Source organism: Pinus tabuliformis, chromosome 1_2, assembly GCF_031772625.1.
Source record: "Pinus tabuliformis cultivar Carrire ecotype Pingquan chromosome 1_2, CPIR1, whole genome shotgun sequence".
NCBI lineage: Eukaryota > Viridiplantae > Streptophyta > Pinopsida > Pinales > Pinaceae > Pinus > Pinus tabuliformis.
Window position 1 is genome coordinate 971,307,826 of NC_142298.1, and position 21,480 is coordinate 971,329,305.

Genomic DNA, 21,480 nt, shown 5'->3' on the forward strand with positions numbered 1-21,480 from the left:
CCTTCACTATGAAATCTGCTCCTAGGATAGGCTTTCATGCACCAAGATAAGCCCTCCAAATGGCTCCCACAGGTTGCAACTTGTCCACACTGGTACACCACCCAAACTAGCATCAAATCAACACTATCTCATCAACATACCTCTGGTTGTGCATATTTTTGTATCTCTTCACTAGTTAGGGCACCCACAGAATATGTCACAACCCTAAAACTGCTCCAACAGTAACCTAGAAGATTGTGGGCTTCCTCCACAAGAAGCTCCTTCCTTCGCTACACTATATGGCACCCAGTTTCAGCTTGTTAAGGACAACAGTCCTCACAAAACTCCTCTACAAGACTATGGCCAAGTCTGCACACAAAGAATAGGGTTGTGGCATCATAACATAGGGAAGACAACCCTCAAACTCCATGCATAGGTATCCAGATTCACCTCAAGGCATGTGGCCTTACTTCTTGCTCAGATCGGACCCAAAACAGAGATAAATATCACCCTAAATCATGTCCAGATTTTCCTTTAGGCCTGTGGCCTACCTCCTATAGCAGCTCGACCTAATCACAGGTGTTTCCTTGCCCTAAAAACAGACTCCTTTACCTCCTTCGTCCTCCTTGAGCTTGTCCTGTTTCAAAGAGAATTCTATGAGTGATGCAATTTTTGGATGAGTAAAATGACTCTAATTCACCTCTTATTTATACACATAAGAGGGCTCCACGAATTTGTTGAAGAGACATGACATTTGGACCAGGCCGACGTGACTTGTATGTCCAACAATTAATTGTCAACTTCAAAAATTCATAACTCAAGTTCTAGAGCTCTGATTTGAGTGATCTTCGAAGCGTTGGAATCGTCAAGCCAATTTCTATCACCTTAAATTTTCTCATGCTCAAATTATTCATAGTTTTGGCCCAAATCCTTATGGGTGTAAAACCACATGCTTTGGTTCCAAGCCCACAAGTGACTCTTATGGTGCTTTTTTCTCCAAGCCCCGAACCCTAGGGCTTGGAGTATCTCCCAAACTACTCAAAAATCAACACTCCCTCTTAGCGAGGGAGTTACTTCCAAGACTAGGAAGTAACTCATCATCATCGTCACTACTCGCCCAACTCTTGACGCTCACCACTGCAACAATCCCTGAAGCATGAACTACATCTCTCTCGAAAGTGTCGTTGTCAATGGAAGCATCCTTCTTCTTCTTCTCATGTATCACTTTCCAATCCTTCCATGATTCCTTCTCTCCAAGTGTGGAAGCACCCTTGCTCCCCACTGACCATGCGCTCTTAATGGGATGCAAAGTCTCCCTCTGAATCTACAAGCTCCCGCTATAACTCGACTCCCTCTTAAACTCTGGAACTTGGACCTTCTTCTTGGGAAACTGTACCTTCTCCTCTGAAACCTGCACCTGCACCTACTGCTCTGGAACCTGCACCTGCTCCGCCTACTTCCTCCCATGATCCATAGGCTTTACCATCAGCCTATATATACCATGCACTCTAACTCCAAGTACAATCCCATCGGAGCTAGAGCCTCTAGGCCTGAGTCTTGCCTTCCCATCTTGGAACAAGACCTCAAATCCCTTCTTCTCGATCATCGAGATAGACATCATGCTATATCTGAGTCCTGGTACAAACAATACATCTCGAACCCTCATCACCCAATGGATGAGTAAAATGAATCTAATTCACCTCTTATTTATACACATAGGAGGGCTCCACGAATTTGTTGAAGAGACATGACATTTGGACCAAGACGACATGACCTGCCTATCCAAAAAGTAATCATCATCTTCAAAAATTCATAACTCAAGTTCTAGAACTCTAATTTGAGTATCTTTGAAGCATTGGAATCGCCACGCCAAGCTCTATCACCTCAAGTTTTTTCATGCTCAAATTCTTCACGATTTTGGCCTAAATCCTGATGGGTGAAAACCCCCATGCTTGGGTTCCAAGCCCACAAGTGAATCTTATGGCGCTTTGCGCTCCAAACTCCGAACTCTAGGGCTTGGGGTACCTCCCAATCTACTCAAAAATCAACACTCCCTCTTAGCGAGGGAGGTACTTCCAAGACAAGGAAGTAACTCATCATCATCATCACTACTCGCAACACTCACCCAACTCTTGGTGCTCACCACTCCAGCAATCTCGGAAGCATGAACTACGCCTCTCTCAAAAGTCTCGTTGTCACTAAAAGCATCCTTATTCTTCTTCTTCTCATGTATCACTTTCCAATCCCTCCGTGATTTCTTTTTTCTAAATGTGGAAGCACCCTTGCTCCCCACTAACACTGCACTCTTCTTGGGCTGCAAAGTCTCCCTCTGAATCTGCAAGCTCCCACTAGAAATTGACTCCCTCTGAGCCTCTGGAACCTGGACCAAGTACCTTCTCCTTTGAAGCCTACACCTACACCTGCTCCCCCTACTTCCTCCCATGATCCATAGGCTTTCCCGTCAACTTGTATAGACCATGCACTCTAACTCCAAGTACAATCCCATTGGAGCTAGAGCCTCTAGGCCTGAGTCTTGCCTTCCCATTCAGTTACAAGACCTCAAACCCCTTCTTCTTGATCATCGAGATAGATATCACGCTATATATGAGTCCTAGTACAAATAGTACATCCTGGACCCTCATCACTCGTCCTGTCTCCATCTTGAATAGCACAACTCCCAATCCTTGGATCTCCTTCTGACTCTTGTCGCCCAACACCATGTGCAACTTCGAGTCCCATTCAGCTAGAGTCTCAAAAACCTCATGTGACCCTATCATATGTTTCGACACACCATTGTCCATGTACCATCCATCCTCATCAATAATTCCCTACAAGAAATGAGAGACCATAGCAAATTCCTCCTCCTCCAATCTCCTGGTGAAAGCATCTATCTCAACAGAAGAGGCAACATAGACAACTTCCTTTCCTTTCTTCTCATCGTTTCCATTCTTCTTCATCGGACATCTTGATGAAAAATGACCCATCTCGCCACAATTGAAACACCTGACTTTACTCAAGGCCTTCTTCTGCTTAACCTTCTTTCACGCTGCAAGTGCCATGTCATCCTATGAAGCCCTCTTCTTCGAATGAAGATCCTCGTCTCGCAACTCTTCCTGAATTATTCCAATCTGGCAACTTCTCTCTAGCAACAATCCCTTTCATGAAGGGCTTCCATTCCTTGGTGAACTCTTTCAAAGCAATCATCACCATATCTAAATCTAAAATAATCACACCGACAGTGGCAATCTCATCTCTGACCTGAGACAATCTCGTCAGATACGAAGTCACTCCTTCACCATGTATTATCTTGGTGGACTTCAACTTATCCTCCAATACCAATACTCGGTTCTCGTTCTTATTTCGGAACAAATTCTGAAGAGCCATCCACATCTCATGTGCAGTGTTCTTCCTAGACAAATGAAGTATTAGGGAATCCTTCACACCATCAAGAATGATCAACCTCACCCTCGTATCCAAATCTTCATACACTTCCAACTCCTTTGGGTCAGTTGGCTTCTTGATAGCTTTCTCGACGAATTCCCAGATCCTATTGACCTGCAAGACCAACTTGATCATTTCCTTCCATGGACTATAGTTGGATAACCCCTCCAACCGGTCCTCATACCGGATACCAGTGTGCAACTTTGACATTGTCACCTACAATGTGACCAACCCGTTTTTAAGTTGTACTTCGTTGTGCACAACTTTAATTCACTAACTTTCAAAGTAGCTCAGACACGCTCTGATACCATGTTTAATTTCCACGATCTCAGGTCTAGGTTAGAATCTTAAAATCTCTGACACTACCAAACCAAGAATCTCAACAAGAACTATTTTACATAGCGTAAAGTATAAAGCAGTAAATCACATATGCACAAGTATACACAATTTTTAACATAATTGTACAATAATGTACAAGCCAACCTTCATTATATTAAACCAGTCTAAATAATACAAAAGTCTATGGTATCCAAGATACAATGATAATCTTTGTTGCAACTTCTATGTTGTATCTTGTCTTGCCCGTCCTTCACTTTCGTACTGCTCTCTAGCTGCCCCTTAGTCCTTCAAAGGACAACACATAGAGACTCCGAGAGGGTTTCCACCTAACATTGCTGCAAGTCACTTCTGCGCAATGAACATGAGTTGATACAATATGATCTCTAGGCTGGCCAACACCTGAGCTCCAATCTGCCTTCTAGTAGCCTCTTCCGTCAATCAAAGAGCTACTCATAAGGCAACAAACTTCACCCAACCTTCAATTGTCTTTGTCACTTCAAGATTGCTTGTCTAGGGCTACTTTGGGTAGCCAACATGTTGCCCTCCACCAGTCCAATGGCACCCAATCCTTCACTTTGAAATCTACTCCTAGGATAGGCTTTCATCCACCAAGATAAGCCCTCCAAATGGCTCCCACAAGCTGCAACTTGTCCACACTAGGACACCACCCAAACTAGCATCAAATCAACACTATCTCATCAACATACCTCTGGTTGTGCATACTGTTGTAGCTCTTCACTGGTTAGGGCACCCACAAAATATGTCACAACCCTAAAACTGCTCCAAGAGTCACCTAGAAGATCATGGCCTTCCTTCCACAAGACCCTCCTTCCTTCGCTGCTCTATATGGCACCTTGTTTCAGCTTGTTAAGGACAACAGTCCTCACAAAACTCCTCTACTGGACTACAGCCAAGTTTGCACACAAAGAATAGGGTTGCAGCATCATAACATAGGGAAGACAACCCGCAAACTCCACGCACAAGGATCCAAATTCACCTCAAAGCATGCGGCCTTATATCCTACTCAGAGCGGACCCAAAACAGAGTTAAGTATCACCCTAAATTGTGCCCAAATTTTCCTTTAGGCTTACGGCCTACCTCATGTCGTAGCTCGGCCTAATCACAGGTGTTTCCTTGCCCTAAAAGCAGACTCCTTTACCTCCTCCTTTAGCTCAACCTGTTTCGGAGAAAATTCTATGAGTGATGCAATTTTTGGATGAGTAAAATGACTCTAATTCACCTCTTATTTAAACACATGTGAGGGCTCCACAAATTTGTTAAAGAGACATGACATTTGGACCAAGCCGACATGACTTGTATGTCCAACAATTAATTATTCATAACTCAAGTTCTAGAGCTCTAATTTGAGTGATCTTCGAAGCGTTGGAATCACCACGCCAAACTCTATCACCTTAATTTTCTCATGCTCAAATTCTTAATGGTTTTGGCCGAAACCTGATCGGTGCAAAACCCCATGCTCGAGTTCCAAACTCACAAGTGACTCTTGTGGCGCTTTGCCCTCCAAACCCCAAACCCTAGTCTTGGAGTACTTCTCAGGATACTCAAAAATCAACATTGATCTCTGCTTCCTACTGAACCAAGAAACAATTGTTAAACCAACACTGAAAGTGCAACCTGAAGTACTCTTTTTATCTATGGAACCCCTGCCCAATTCGGATTTGTGAAGCCTTTTAGTGTCACTCCATCAACATGTTTGTACATAAACCCATAATCCATTATGCCTCTAAGGTATCTGAGAATATGTTTAGCAGCAACCCAATGTACTCTTTTAGGCTCTACCATGAACTAACTCAACTAGTTCATTGTATAGCAAATGTTTAGTTGTGTGTTCACTAGAGACATCAACGACCTGATAAGATGCCTATAGAGAGTGGCATCAACACGCTCTACTATGCTAGTGTCCATCTTCCTCCAATTTGTCACCAAAGGCATGGCCATGGGCTTGCAATCCTGCATGCAAGGCCTCTTGATAATCTTAAGATCATACTTTCCCTATCCCAAGAAAATATGTCCATCTCCCTGCGAAATCTCCAACACAAAGAAATAGTGCATGAGCCCCATATCCTTCATGTCAAACTCTGCTACAAGTTCCTTCTTGTAGTCACTAATGAGCTTCTTTTCCCCTATAAATATGAGGTCATTTACATACAACACAAGAATGAGATGTTGCCCCCCAACCATGATGTAGTAAAGGTTAAGGTCAACCTCAATCCTCGTGAATCCTGATCCTAGAAGATCGCTATCAATGTGAGAGTACCATGGTTGTAGGGCCTACTTGAGCCCATATAGAGCTCGTTTGAGCCTTTATGAGTGCATCTCCCTACTTTGTGCCTCAAAACCCTCTAACTACTTTATGTAAATCTCTTCCTCAACCACATCATTGAGAAAGCTAGTCTTTATGCCCATTTGGTGGATATTCCACCCCCTTTGAGTTGCAAGTGCTATAATGGTCCTTATGGATGAAAAACGGGCCACGAGTGCAAAAGTCTCATCATAGTTAATGCCCTCCACCTAAGAGAACCCTTTAACTATGAATCTAGCCTTGTACTTCTCTATGCTCCCATCAGCGCCATGCTTAATCTTTTATACCCACCTAGATCCAATCACAAATCTACCCTCGAACTTTGGCACAATCTCGAAAACATTGTTCTACATGACCAAAGAGTATTCTTCCACCATAGCTTATCGCCAAACTTGCAAATAGGCTTCCTCCTAATATCTAGAAGGCTCTATGTCTATGACCTCAGTCATCAATGCCATAAAACTTGAATATCTTTGTGGCTATTTTCTCTAACTAAAGGTAGAGGTTGGTGCCCCAACCCTGTCCTGAGCCTCCAAAATCAATTGATCAACCCACATTGGCTTCCTTTTGTGTATGCTAGGTGTCATTGTTGGAGTGGGCCCTGCTCGCTCTTCTCTTTCCTCTAGTTTCTACACAACCTCTACATCTAATTGTTGTATGACCTGCCCAATATCTGGCTATGATGTCATTTAAGGGGCTAGTTTAGCCTCTGCTTAAGAGCTAGCAACTCATACACATGTGCAATAGCATGCTCATGCTCTAAGGGCTTCATAAGAGCCCTTTCCTCCTCAAACTTGACATCACGCCTAATCACAGTCTTCCTATCTAAGGACTTCATAAGTGCTCTTTCCTCCTGAAACTTGACATCAAGCCTAATCATTGTCTTCCTATATGCTGGTACGTACACCTACATGTACGCATTGAATGTCTCAAGGTAGCCCATGAAAATCCCTTTTTTGTCATAGGTTCCAACTTCTTCCAACACTCTAAAGGCACGTGGTAGTGAACAAAACTACAAAAAATTTGGAAGTGTGAGACATCTGGCTTCTTCCCAATGAATGCCACCTTTGTTGTAACTCGTCCAAGCACTTTATGTAAACTCTTGTTTTGCAGTCCCTAGTCATGCAACATGGTCTTGGCCACTCCAACAATGTTCTTGATTTTGCGCTCTACCACCCCATTCTACTAAGGGTTATAAGGAGTTATTTGATCTTAGTGCTTTGACCTTCTTCACTGTCTGGTTTAAGGGCCAAGCTAACCCCATGAGAACTCTAAGCTTGTTTTCCCAGGAGGTTAGGTGTGCTCACAACCCTCCTTGTTGCTACTCAAGGTCGTGTCTATCTCAAACCATAGGTTGTAAAGATTCCCCACCCTCACACCAATCTTCTTCATAGCTCCATAATTTAAGGGCTTGAGGCAAGGCTTTCCGCTGTTGAAAATGACCTCATAACCCTTGTCCTCTAGGGATGAAACAAAAACAACTTTTTTTATATAGCCTGGAACATAGAGGAAATCCTTGAGATCAAATGGGTTATCAAACCCCCTCTCAATTCTGACAATACCCATACCCTTGGTCGAGTACCTACCATCATCTCCTAGCTCAATGTGAAACTGCATGTTTTTCTTAGTTCACTGGATGAAATATTCCTTGTTTCCAGTCATATAGTTGGTTGCTCCATTGTCAATGTACCATATGTTGTTGGCTACTGAATTTACCATGCAAGCTATGAGCGAGAACTTCTCAAACTTTGAACTGAACTCATCCACTTCTCTTGAAGTTGTCACTTGGTCCTTCTTGGACCCTTTCTTCCTCTATGGACACTTGGTGGCATAATGTCCAACCTAATGGCATTGGAGGCATTTTATTTCATTGAGATCCTTCTTCTCTTTCTTACCTTTAGAGTTGAACTTAGCCCCTCCTGTGCCCTTCTTGCCTTTGGCCTTGCCCCCTTTGCTCACTAGGGAAAAGTTCTCCTCTTCCTCATGCTTAACATGAGCTCCAAATCTAACCTGCATCTAAATCTTCTCCTGAACATAGTCATCCCACAACCACTCCTAGTCTAGAAGTTTCTATCTACCACTCACTGTGTCCTAGAAGTTCTCTCATGACTTTTGAAGCCCCAACAGCGCAAAGCTCGCCAAACCTTGATAAAACATTCTATTCGTCAAACCCTTCAAAAACCCTTGTGCAATGGTTTAAATGGTGAAAACTACGTTCTATGGGTTAAAACCCTAGGTCACACTATTAGAAACCCTAGCACAACCTTTCATCCCTACTTCTTTCCCTTTGTCCTTAACCTATTCTTGAGGTCAAAAACAATGTTGGTATTCACTCGGAGACATGGCTCTCATACCATGTTGGTTTTCTAATGCATAGTCTAATGAGACTTCAAATTTGCCCATAAAACAATGGAAATACCAACAAGATTTTGATAAAATCCAAGATAAATTTTGAAAAATTTAGGTTACAACGCTCAAGTTTCAAGATTTTGGGTGTCCCAAGGTTTTTTGATGTTGTTGAATCCATTTCCCCATCAAAAATTGGAATCTAAAAATTGGATTCAAACATTTAGATTGTCAGATATTTTGGAAAAAAATAGATTTCAACGACCTTTTGCCATCCAAGCAAATTTGCCGCCTCAATAAATGTCATTTTCTAAAACCCATCTAATTTGTGAATTTTACCAAGTAAAAAATTAAAATCTAAACTTCAAATTTCAACCCACAAATATATTGAAATCTAAACTTTAAATTTTAACCCACAAATATATTAAGTTTTTCTAACTAGCATTACATATAAATTTTTACCCAAAAAACCCCAATTAGGAAAACTTGCAAACTGTGTTTCTTTATTTTCTTCAACAATAGCAAATTACATACAGAGGGGGTTAAAAATTCCCTTCGCGCAAAAAATGATGCCCAAAATGCCCTACTTTTGCGCGCCAACCAAACTTTGTTAGTTCAAATTGTTCAATTCCCCTCCTTGATTTGCTTTAGTTCAATCTAGTTTACTTTAGTTCAATCTAGTTTAGTTCATAAATGTTATACCAAATTATATATAGAGGGATAAAAATTGTTCACTCAAAAAATGCCCAAAATGCCCAACTTTTGTACACCAACGAAACTTTGTTAGTTCAATTCCCCTCCTTGATTTGCTTTTGGTAGTTCATTCCCCTCCTTGATTTGCTTTGGTTCCAATCTAGTTCAGTTCATAAATGTTATACCAAGTTAAATAAGGAGGCAATAATGTTATACCAAGTTAAATAAGGAGGCAATATGTAGAGACAAGGAAGCAAATGCATTCTCAAATAACCAAAATACTCTAAGTGAACCCAAAGCATGAGACTCGTGCACGCTAAAAAAAAATTGCGCTAAATGCAACGTTGTAAACAATAATGTCAATGCATGTTTCTAAAAGCCATAATTTGAAAACAAGTAGAATTTAGTCATACATACAAAGCACCTCAACTGTGGTTGGAAATTCACGCCTTTCCATAATAATATTGGAACGAGCAAGCAATCAAAAGTGTATTATTAGTCATTTGAATATTAACCTGAAATTATATTACCATAATATATTACATGATATATAAACTGATTAAAATGACGTCCCTTTACATTATGAAAATTTTAATTGTATATCTCATAACCATGTCTATGTCAAATTTGCCATTTCAATATATGTCAAATTTGCCATTTCAATATATCATTTTTTTTAAGATCCACCAAAGACCTTTTCAATATATCAATTTTTTTTGAGATCCACCAAAGAATCAGCTTAACCAGCCCAAAGTCCAATTCCTACGAAGCACGCTTAAAGGCAGAAACACTCTTCTAAATCTGACATCTATTATCTCTTAATTTGATATATATATATATATATAGTTTGAAAATTCTAGTCGTTGCATTTGTCTTTGGATACGGGAACAGTGGGGTCGGGGGTTGGGGCCATTACAAAAAAGCCAGAGACCTAGACAAGACAAGGTTTTGGCACAACAATTCATTGAGGACAGGGGTAGGCTCAAGAGGGCATCCAGGGACTTCAAAGCTTAAGGAGGCTGACTACCAAAAACAACAGACTGCTTAAGTAAGCTGCTATTGTTTTGATGATTGAAGGTGGCTGACTACAAAAAACAACAGACTGCTTAAGTAAGCTGCTTTTGTTTTGATGATCGAAGGTGAGCTGGTTAAGCCACAGAAATGCTACAGCAGTATTGATTTGATAGTTTCGTTGTAAGTGTACTTGTAGTTGGGTAAGATGAGAACTTGATGGAGTAGGCCTCAACCCTAATTGTTATGGTCACAAGACGGGTAGATGAGAGATTGATTGTTATGGTCACAAAACGGGATGGAGTAGAGGCCTCAACCCTTGTTATGGTCACAAGACAGTCTTGAAGTAGAGCTGGTATTGGGGTTTGTAAAAGGCCATGATCCTTAGTACTGGACGATAGCCTCCAAACTCCTTGAACATATCCTGCAAGTCCTCATCAAGCTCCAAGCTTCAGGGACTTCCAGGCTATCGTCAAGAAATTTGGAGATTTTATGTTTTCACCCTAAATTAGGAGTTTTTTGGGCTGGTTTTAGGGATCTTTTGGATATCATGAAGAGAAGAGTCCCTTCAAGAAAAGTAGCAGGTCAATCAAAATAACGCCCTCAAATTCACGTATACTAAAAATATAATGAAAAGAATAATGAAAAATATGCGCTAAAAGGAAAAGTCGGAATCCATGGAGAATTCAAAGCCAACATCGTCTACATCTTTGTTAAAGAAGTTCAAGGCAAATTTTCATGGCACTTCAAGGAACAACCTAGCTGCTTCAAGGAATAACCTAGCCAGGCTAGAAGCGGCAGGTCAATCATAATAAGGCCTCTCAAATTCACGCATACTCAAAAAATAATGAAAAGAATACAGTTAATGTCAAAAGACGATAAATATGCGTTTAAAAAGGCCTCTCAAAGCCGGAAACACGCGATTAAGAATGCCTCTCAGATTCATACACACCCAAAATACAATGAACAGAGAGGCTGCCAGTAACAGAATCCCACAACCGAATCTTCATAAAATAACTTGGGAATAAACAACGTTCTACATTTAAGTTAGAAACGATAATAATCTACTTCTTAAAACTTCTCCCACCGGTGGAAATACTTCAATAACAGATGCATTCGAAATCTTCATCTTTAAAAAAAAAATATGCATATGATATAGTGTCTTTGTATCCAAAGAGAATTATTTACTTGCATAGCACCCACTGCAGTACCAACCAGGACATCAACGTTGGTTTCGTTCTACTGTGCACAGACAAAAACAAAAACTAACAAACGCGTACAGAAACATATTTTACGGAGACCCTGCGAAGCTATTCCAAAAAGGCCTTTAAATTAAAAACTACCACCACGAAGTCGGAGCACTAGGTGCAGAGTCGACTCTTTCTGGATGTTATAATCAGCCAGGGTACGACCATCTTCCAGCTGCTTACCAGCAAAAATCAGCCTTTGCTGGTCTGGAGGAATACCCTCCTTATCCTGAATTTTAGCCTTCACATTATCAATCGTATCTGAGCTCTCCACCTCCAAAGTAATGGTTTTCCCCGTAAGAGTTTTCACAAAAATCTGCATGCCTCCTCTCAGACGAAGCACAAGGTGCAGGGTCGATTCCTTCTGAATATTGTAATCAGCTAATGTCCGTCCATCTTCAAGTTGCTTACCGGCAAAGATAAGCCTCTGCTGGTCAGGGGGTATGCCTTCCTTGTCCTGGATCTTGGCCTTGACATTATCAATTGTGTCTGAGCTCTCAACCTCTAAAGTAATTGTCTTGCCAGTAAGGGTTTTGACAAAAATCTGCATGCCACCCCTTAGACGGAGGACGAGATGCAGAGTAGATTCCTTTTGTATATTGTAATCAGCAAGCGTTCGCCCGTCTTCAAGTTGTTTTCCGGCAAAGATCAGACGCTGCTGGTCAGGGGGAATTCCTTCCTTGTCCTGGATCTTGGCCTTAACGTTGTCAATGGTGTCGGAGCTCTCAACTTCCAACGTTATTGTCTTCCCAGTGAGGGTTTTAACAAATATCTGCATGCCACCTCTCAGACGGAGCACAAGGTGCAAGGTGGATTCCTTCTGAATATTGTAGTCGGCAAGTGTTCGACCATCTTCGAGCTGCTTTCCAGCAAAGATCAGACGTTGCTGGTCAGGTGGAATACCTTCCTTGTCCTGGATTTTGGCCTTAACATTGTCAATGGTGTCTGAGCTCTCAACTTCCAAAGTTATCGTCTTGCCGGTGAGGGTTTTGACAAAGATCTGCATGCCACCTCTCAGACGAAGCACGAGGTGCAGGGTAGATTCCTTCTGGATATTGTAGTCGGCTAGGGTTCGGCCGTCTTCTAACTGCTTTCCGGCAAAGATCAGACGCTGTTGATCGGGGGGAATGCCTTCCTTGTCCTGGATCTTGGCCTTTACATTGTCAATAGTATCAGAATTTTCAACCTCGAGTGTGATTGTCTTACCAGTGAGAGTTTTAACGAAGATCTGCATCTTCAAAGCGGTATAAAGCTTATGAAAAGGACCTGCAAGTGAACAGAGGTCATTGTAATAGTGAAACCACAAAGTAGCGGCAATAACTATAAAAGCAAACATCCAGAGAGAGAGAGGGCTATAAACAGCACGACATATACAGTGAATTTTCTATACGACAGATCCAACTGGAATAGATATAAACCAACAAAGCACATAAAACTAAAAGATTAAATGTCAAAAAGTCCTGAAGGACAGGCTCCAAAAGATTAAAAGAAGACTAAACTACTCACGCATGTCTAAAGAAGCTATAAATATGACATCTCGCTAGAATCAAACCTCTAAACAATCAGACCTTAGCCAGGTACAAAAGATTGAAAGAAGCCCTAAACTTAAGACATGTCTAAAGAAGCTGCAAATCTGAAATCTCCCCAGGAACAAAGTTCTAAACAGTCAGACCTTAGCCGCATATTAAAGAAAGCTTCCCCACATGAAACACAAAGGAGAAATACAGGCAGATCCCAAAGGTAAGGAAATTCACAAACTTGCTAACCAAAAACTACGAAAACTTTTCCGAAGCAGACGTCGCTGATATCTTCACAAGGAAATAGGGAAGAGAAGATCAAGAGGCCATACCTGTAAACGAAGAGCTCTGTGACCGTTTCGCTAAGAGAGGAGAACGCAAGCAAGAATATGATGAATAGCGTGAGGGTGGGTTGTATTTATATAATGCGTTGAGTGCACAGCTGTGAAGAAAACTTCAATTAATATTTAAAAAAAAAAAAAACCTTGTAATGGTCTTCGACATATTTAATTTAAATTCAATTCAATTTGGGGGTAAGTAAGGTGGTGTAGCGGCTCTTATTATATTAAATCAAATTTACGCAAGATTCTGCATTTTGGGAATTGATGTAGCTGGACAATTTAATCTGGGTTAAGTTTATGGTTTTTAAGGTGGTGTGGTGGTTATTATTATGTTAAAGAAAATTTACGCAATATTCTATTTTTTTTGGGGAATTGGTGCATGGAGTGGTTTTATATCTTTTGGGATTTGATTGGAGGGTCATATATATATTAATTGTTTTTGGGTTGGGTTTTTTTTGGGCGAAAAATATGTTTTTTAATTGTAAATTTAAATTTTAAGAAATAAAATATGTGTATTTTAAAGGTATAGTTTAATTTGTGATTTTTGGTATTTTAAAATATGTTTTTTAAATGTATAAATGGATTTAGTATCGTGAGAAATTTTGGGTATTCAAATTTTATAGATTAAACAAATTAAATTTAAGTTTTTAAAAATTTTTATCTAATTTTGATTGAAATAAACTATGAAAAATATTTTGAAAAAGATCAATTTGTTTATAAGTTAGATTATGTTTTTTTTTAAATTTTAAATTATATTTTTTTTATTTTGTCTTTATTTTTAGTAATAAAAAAAAAATATATAGTGTTTAATAATAATGTTATATTTAAAAATTTAGAAACAAAGTATTATATTTTTTAACTTTGAGTAGAGTACTACTTAAAGATGATATGGAATCAATTCAAATGCATGTATGATCCATGTTCAATCATGTTCTAGTCAATAATGTAAAAATAATGGTTTTCATTGTGTAATCTAAAGTTTAAGGATTTTCATTAACATTTTAAAAAAGAATTTTAAGGATAAAAAGAAAAAGTAAATATTCATAATTATTAATATTAGAAATGGTGTATTAGTTAGTCATATTTCTTAATTTTTCGCTGCATGGTAGCTAGTACTTCCTATTTAGTTTAAATATAGCTTAATTAATCTAAAATAATAATAAAGACAAAGATTTCATCCCAAAAATAAAACAATTAATAAAATAGTAAATTGTTGAATGCCATCACCAAAAATTAAGAAATATGACTAACTAATATTGATTATATTAACATATATACACTTTGATATGTGTGTGTGTGTGTGCATTTTATTTTTTATTAATATATATAATTTTTTATAATTAAATTTATAGAAATATGTTTTTAATATAATAATAAGTCATCTTAAGTCCACGGGGTTTTGGATAAATGGTGATGGGGTGCTCTCTTACAACACTCCTTAATGTGAAGTTAAAGTCATCGGTGATATATTGGACATGATGAAGATGTAGTCCTGCCAAGCTTACAATAAAAAATAATAAATCATCTTAAATTGAAAATATGGACAAAAAAACTATAATTCATGAAAATGGAAGTAATAGAGAAAAAAACCAAAAGTTAAATAAAAACGAAAAATTAGTAATTAATAGAAATAGAAGTTACTAAACAACCCATAATAAGACCTCAACCAATGACCTGAGAAATAAATAAATTTAAATAATAATAATAAAATAACAAAATTTGAATTCTCAATGTTAAACTATGGATAAGCGGCATAAACTTTTGGTCAAAGACAAACTAATACACAACAAAATTAAATGGGCAAGTATAATAAGTAGTCCAAAAGGCTAATGTTTTGGCCTTTCGTTGACAACCCAACATTTGATAAAGAGAGAAACAACCTTAATTCCATTGATCCTCTCATTAGAAACTTCTTATCATGTCACCTTTAATGTTCCACCTAGAGTCACCTTAGATGTCCCATCCCTCTATTCCATCCTTGATTGCCCTTGTTTGAAAATGATTTCCCTTCCTTGAATATAATTCCCCCAAATTCAAGTGTCTCCATAATCTTTCTCCCCCTTTGTTTGCACAAAGTAGTTTAAAATGAAGATGCCAAAGACACCACTACAAGGAATGATAATAGGCTTGATGAAAGGGAACGTCAATGCTTTCAATAATTTAATTGAGGGGTTCATCATTCCATGATTCATTAAGGTTAAATCAAATGATCAGGCGCTCAGTATTTAGCTCAAAAATCAAAGTTCTCAGGATGGCTCAAAACCTAAACTGTCAATGCTTAATCATGGTTCGCTAAGTGGCACACTTTGGTTGGTGATGTGGCACATTTCTATTGGTTAAGGGAGTACCAATGAGGAGGGGACAAGTGGCAGTCTCAGAGGTCGCCACATGTCCCTCCCCAAAGGTTGGCTCGGCGCATAGTCTACCAAAATTTTATTGCAGGCCGGGGGGTCAAACTCGAGACCTGCTCCAAACCAACCAACAATCTTAATGTTATACCACCACATTATAACTTAACCATTATACTCTCCGCATATATTTGAATTTTAATGTGGTTAGAGTTGGCGGTTAGGAGGGCCAACCCTCCCATGTGAACACACCAACCCATAGTGGTAACAACTGACAGTTAACGTTAATACACTGGTGGACAATGCGATACACCATAACTGCAACAACAAAACCGCTAACATTCAACACGTTACATGTGACACATCGTATATCCAGTGGTGAAGGCTAAGGTTGCAGTCAATAGAACCAGTGGCCAGTGCACTAACGGAAACCGCGATAGTTAATCCGCCCATGTGTCTGCCTCCTCCAAGACCGTTGAGTAACAGTTAACAAAACCGCGCTTATTGCACTAATCCACCATTAAACCTTCGTTAATCCGCACTTACCCATAATTAAACCACCAATTAAGCAGAGTTTAACTTGGAGGCATGCTTAGCAGATCCAATAAATTCGGAGGTTTCTCCAGTTTTAGCGGGGCTAACTGGAGTTTCCCCAGTTTTAGAGGAGTTTTCCTAGGGAAAACTGTTTTGAGCACAACTGGAGCAAATTTCAACCAATTTGAGCTCAGGAAAAGGTGTTCCTAGCTTATTTCAACATTTGAACACATTGAAATAGGTTTCAGGAGTAGCATAGCTTTGTAAACAATATTTTTTCCATATTGAGCTAATACAGAGGCCGAAGCCATGAGGCTGGACCAAGGAGATGTAGCCAAGGAGGGGTGAACTCCTTCATCAAAACATTGTGTTAAGTTTTCAATTGATGGTTTGTTGTACTTTTTATTGTTGTTGTTCAGCACTTGTATTTTATGTTATTTTGCTCATGAATGTCACATTAAACTTGATCAAATTTACCTATTTACATTCACAAACAACCTAAGGAAATCTATGCATGGGAAGTAATGGACAAGCAATTGTTTATAAATCTGAAATTGAAATTAGCATAGCAAAACTAACATTCAATAACAAATCAAGTTGGTATCAGAGCAAAGGTTTATTTGCTTGGTTTCTTGAGTTTTGTGCAAGTAGGGTTTTAATGGTTGCAAAATTGTGATGCTTACAAAGTTAAAGTTGCAGAGAGGATAAAGGAAATTGTTGGTTGCAACTCCTGAGGTCATGCCCAGAAGAAGGAGATCCACAAGGCTACAATCTCCACCCAAAGTTCCAATTCTAGCTGCAATTGAAACAACTCAAGTTTTGCCTTCAATTGAGATTGAAGAGGTACAAGCAGTACCAAAAACTAAGCCTGAATCCACAGCCATCATGTCAGGAGAAAGAGAGACTGAAGGTCTTTCTTCAGAAGAGGAAGCATTCAAGAAATCTTTCTATACTTTAACTGAGATGGTTAAAGTCCTCTATGAAGAGAGGAATACTAGAATGGTTGGAGAGAGTTCTAAGCCTCCACATGGAGAAGGAATCTCAGGAGATAAAAAAGATGATAAGAAGGATTCAAAGGGTAGTGGAGGAAAGCCACCTCCATCTCCACCATCTTCATCATCTTCCTCATCATATTCATCATCCTCAACATCTCAAACAGCAACATCTTCCACTTCCACCACAAAAACTACTCATACTCATTCCCAAACCCCAAAAGGAAAAACTCCCTTACTCAAATTGGACATTAAGTTTGAACTTCCCATGTACAATGGTGAGGTTAATGCAAAAAAGTTAGACAATTGGATTTGACAGTTGGAGGTTTATTGCAGAATTCAAAACCTTCAAGAAGATGACATAAAGATCCAGTTGGCTTCATTGAGGCTAGAAGGAGCAACATTAGTCTGGTGGGAAGCAAAGACTCAAGAGGAAATGTGAATTCATGGTAAGATATCCATTTCTTGGGTTGAATTTGTTTCTGCAATTAAAAGACAATTTTATCCTTTAGCCTATATGCAAAAATCCATTATGAGTTGGAAAAATTTTAGGCAAAAGGCCAAACAGTCCAAGACTATACCCAGGAGTTTAGAAAGAGGGCTTTGTTGTTAGGAGTAAACTTGAATTCCCAAGATACACTATTGAAATATATTGGGGGTTTACATTCCTATTTAAAACATACTATCCTTATGTTCAATCCAAGCAATTTGGATGAGGTATGTGTGCAAGCCACGCACCTTGAAGCAAGAGGAAAGAACATTCAGGAAGAGGGTAGTAAGAAGAAGCCATTCAAGGGTAAGGAGAAAGAGAAGGGAGGAAAATGGAAGGGAAAAAAGAATGTAAGTGTGAAGAAAGAAGGGGAGAAAACCATATGCCAACATTGTTCCAAAGCTGGGCATGATGAAGCCCATTGTTGGAAATTACATCCCGAACTAAGGCCTAAGAAACCAAACAATAAGGGAAAAAAAAGACGACTGTTACCACACACCATGATCTTAGATCAGATTCTGGTGATGAGACCAAGATTTCAGCCATGGTCACAAAAAGAAAAAGAAGTTGTTGCAAGCATTATTTCCTCACATAGTCAGAATAACACTCCAAATGAAGAATCAAGAATAAAATTGTTTCATGTAAGAGTAATTTCAAATCATACAAAGATTGATGCATTATTTGAAAGTGGGTCACAATCAAACTTAATTTCAGAAGACTTGGTCAAAAAGCTTAACCTTGAAACTGTACCTCATCATAAGCCATATCCATTGGGTGGGATAGTTAATAATGAAAATTTACAGGTTACAAGGAAATGCTTATTTAAGTTTGCCATTACTGAAAAGTTCATTAATGAAGTTGAGTTAGATGAAGTTCCACTTGACATATCAGGAATCATTTGGGAAGTCCTTATTTGTATGATAGGAAAACAATATTTTATCACCATGACAACAAATATCTATTGCTCAATAATGGATTAGAGTACATTGTGAGAGCCCATCGCAAAAAGTTAAACATTTCTATGGTTAATGCAGGGCAGATGAAGAGACTGGTCAATGCAAGTAAACATTTTGTGCTTCTCATGATCAAGAAAAAGAATGATATTGATTGTGAATCTTTTGAAGGTTGTGATGAAAAATTAAAATCTGATTTGTTTGATGTGGTAAGCAAACATGGCGAGATATTTCAGGAACCAAAGGGGTTACCTCCCAAGAGGGGAATTCAACATGAGATACAACTGCAGTAGGATGTTCCACTTCCAAAAACTGGCATGTATCGCATGTTGATTATGGAGAGCATGGAAACAAGAAGCAAATTCAAGAATTTCTGAACAAATGTATCATATGCCTATCTACTTCGCTATGTGGTTCACCTATTGTCTTGGTGCCAAAGAAGGACGGGACTTGGCGTATGTGTGTGGATTTCTGGGCATTGAACAAAATCATGTTAAATAATCGTTATCCACTCCCAAGAATTGATGATTTGCTTGATTAATTGAGGTATGCAAAGTATTTCACTATGTTATACTTACGAAGTGGTTATCATCAAGTTAGAATAGTTGAAGAGGACATTTGGAAAACCACATTTAAAACTAAACAAGGATTGTTTGAGTGGCTTGTTATGCCTTTCGGTCTTATAAATGCTCCAGTTACTTTCATGAGAGTTATGAATGATGTATTGAGACCATTTCTCATATTCAACAAATCTAAAGATTAACATGTCATGCATGTGAACAAAGTACTTGATGTCTTGAGAAAAGAACAATTGTTTTTAAAGATGTCAAAGTGTGAATTTGGCAAGAATTCTTTAGTGTATTTGGGACACATTGTTGGAGGAGGTGAGATGAAGATAGACCCCTCTAAGGTTGAGGTCATTTTGAATTGGCCCAAGCCCAATACAGTTACAGAGGTAAGAAGCTTTCTAGGGGCAGCACAATATTGGAGGAAATGTATAGCTAATTTTTCTTCCATTACATGCATTGACTAGTGTCAAGAAAATTTTCCATTAGGGAGATGTACAACAAAAATCATTTGATGCTTTGAAGCAAGAGATCAACACTGGTATTGGCTCTTCTAGATCTTAGACAACCATTTGAGATTCAAACGGATGCTAGTGATTATGCCATGGGAGTAGTTCTTGTGCAACATGGTAAGCCAATTTCATTTCATTTTGGAATTTTTAATGGAGTTGTACCTAAATATCCCACTTATGACAAAGAAATTTACGCATTGGTACAAAGTGTCAAAAAATGGAAACATTACTTGATGGGAAAGGAGACCATTATCCATATCGACCATCAACCATTGCAGTACTTACAGTCACAGTCAAAGTTGCAGCAATCACAACACTTCATATGGATGGGTTTTCTACAACAATTTCATTTGGTTATCAAGTACAAAAAGGGAATCTACAATAAGGTAGCTGATATGCTTTCAAGGCCTATTGTAAATTCATCTATTATACTCAAGCATAATTCTATTTTGCATGAAAGTTACATTGAGCAATATGCATATGATAATGACTTTCGAGATGTGTATGCAAGCTTGAGTCAAGGAAACAAATTTGAAGAGTTGGATTACCATATGCATAACAGTTTGTTGTATTGCTTGGGCAAGTTATGTATTCCATAGGGGGAAAGAAACAGTATCATAAGGGAGGCGCACACTTCATTGATTGCAGGACACTTTGGTGTAGGCAAGACAATAGTGAATCTCCAAAGGTATTGTTATTGGCCACGCATGTTTGATAATGTATCTCATTTCATTAGAGGATGTTCTTTGTGTGCAACAAGTAAACCTAGCAATAGGAAACTAGCATTGCATACGCCACTGCAGATACCTTCACATCCATGGGAGAGTATCTCAATGGATTTTGTAGGAGGTCTTCCATTGTCAAGGAAAGGTCATGATTACTTGTATGTACTTGTAGACAGGTTCAGCAAAATGTGTATACTAACACCTGTAAAAAGAAAATTACAACTAAACAAACAACTCATCTTTTCTTACAAAACATTTGCGTTCATTTTGGTCTTCCTACTTCCATTGTAAGCGATTAAGATTCTCGATTTGTTGGGAATTTTTGGTCAAATTTGTGGGACATGATGGACACAAAGTTGAAAAAGAGTACAACCTTTCATCTGCAAACAGATGGACAAACTGAGGTGGTCAACAAGGCAATCATACATCTTAGAGGATATTGCAGCAAACATCCCAATTTGTGGGATGGATTGTTGCTTACATACAACATGCAAACAACAGGGCAAAGCATTCTTCCACAAACACATCACCATTTGAGGCATGTTTTGGGTACCTGCCAAGATCTCCATTGGACTTCATCTTTGAGAAAGATGTCACCATCGATGGTCACATTGACATCGATAAGGCAAGGAAGTTCATAGAGAAAATTCAGTTGATACATCACACAGTGCAAGAACAATTGGAAAAGAGTCAAAGCAACTACAAGGCAAGGCATGCCAAACACCAAGTCGATCACAAATTTCAAGTTGGAGACGAAGTTTGGTTATATATTAGCAAAGAGAAACTTCAAGGGGAGGGTAAAAATCTTAAGCCAATCTGTCATGGTCCTTTTAAAATTCTGGAAAAGATTGGCAATAATGCATTTAAGCTTGATTTGCCTCCTTATATGCAAATATACTATGTTGCTAATGTTGATAATTTGAGCTTGTTTGAGCCTCCTTTTATTGATGATCAAGGAGAGCATGTTCAATTGCCATCAATAGATGATTTCTCGCTAGAATATCTTGATGAGCTTCAGCAGCATCTCATACTTGACATAAGAACCAGAACTTTAAAGAGAGGGAATGTCAAATACCTTAGAGTGGGACTCAAGGGACAAAAGCCTTCTAAATCCAAATGGTTG

At 38.9% G+C, this 21,480-nt stretch overlaps 1 protein-coding gene across 1 annotated transcript; it reads right to left on the reverse strand.

Annotated features, from left to right (window-relative positions):
• Positions 1-11,114: 11,114 nt before the first annotated feature.
• Positions 11,115-13,364, reverse strand: LOC149209229 (polyubiquitin 4-like). The gene is made up of 2 exons (XM_089396317.1): positions 13,229-13,364; positions 11,115-12,645 (listed from the first exon to the last, which is right to left on the reverse strand). The coding sequence occupies exon 2, from the start codon at positions 12,611-12,613 to the stop codon at positions 11,465-11,467; it is 1,149 nt and encodes a 382-aa protein (XP_089252443.1). The 5' UTR covers positions 12,614-12,645; positions 13,229-13,364; the 3' UTR covers positions 11,115-11,464.
• Between the last annotated feature and the right edge of the window lie 8,116 nt (positions 13,365-21,480).

Bases quoted from the DNA above. Each gene is read 5' to 3' on its own strand.
- LOC149209229 (XM_089396317.1), bottom strand. From the start codon at position 12,613: ATGCAGATCTTCGTTAAAACTCTCACTGGTAAGACAATCACACTCGAG.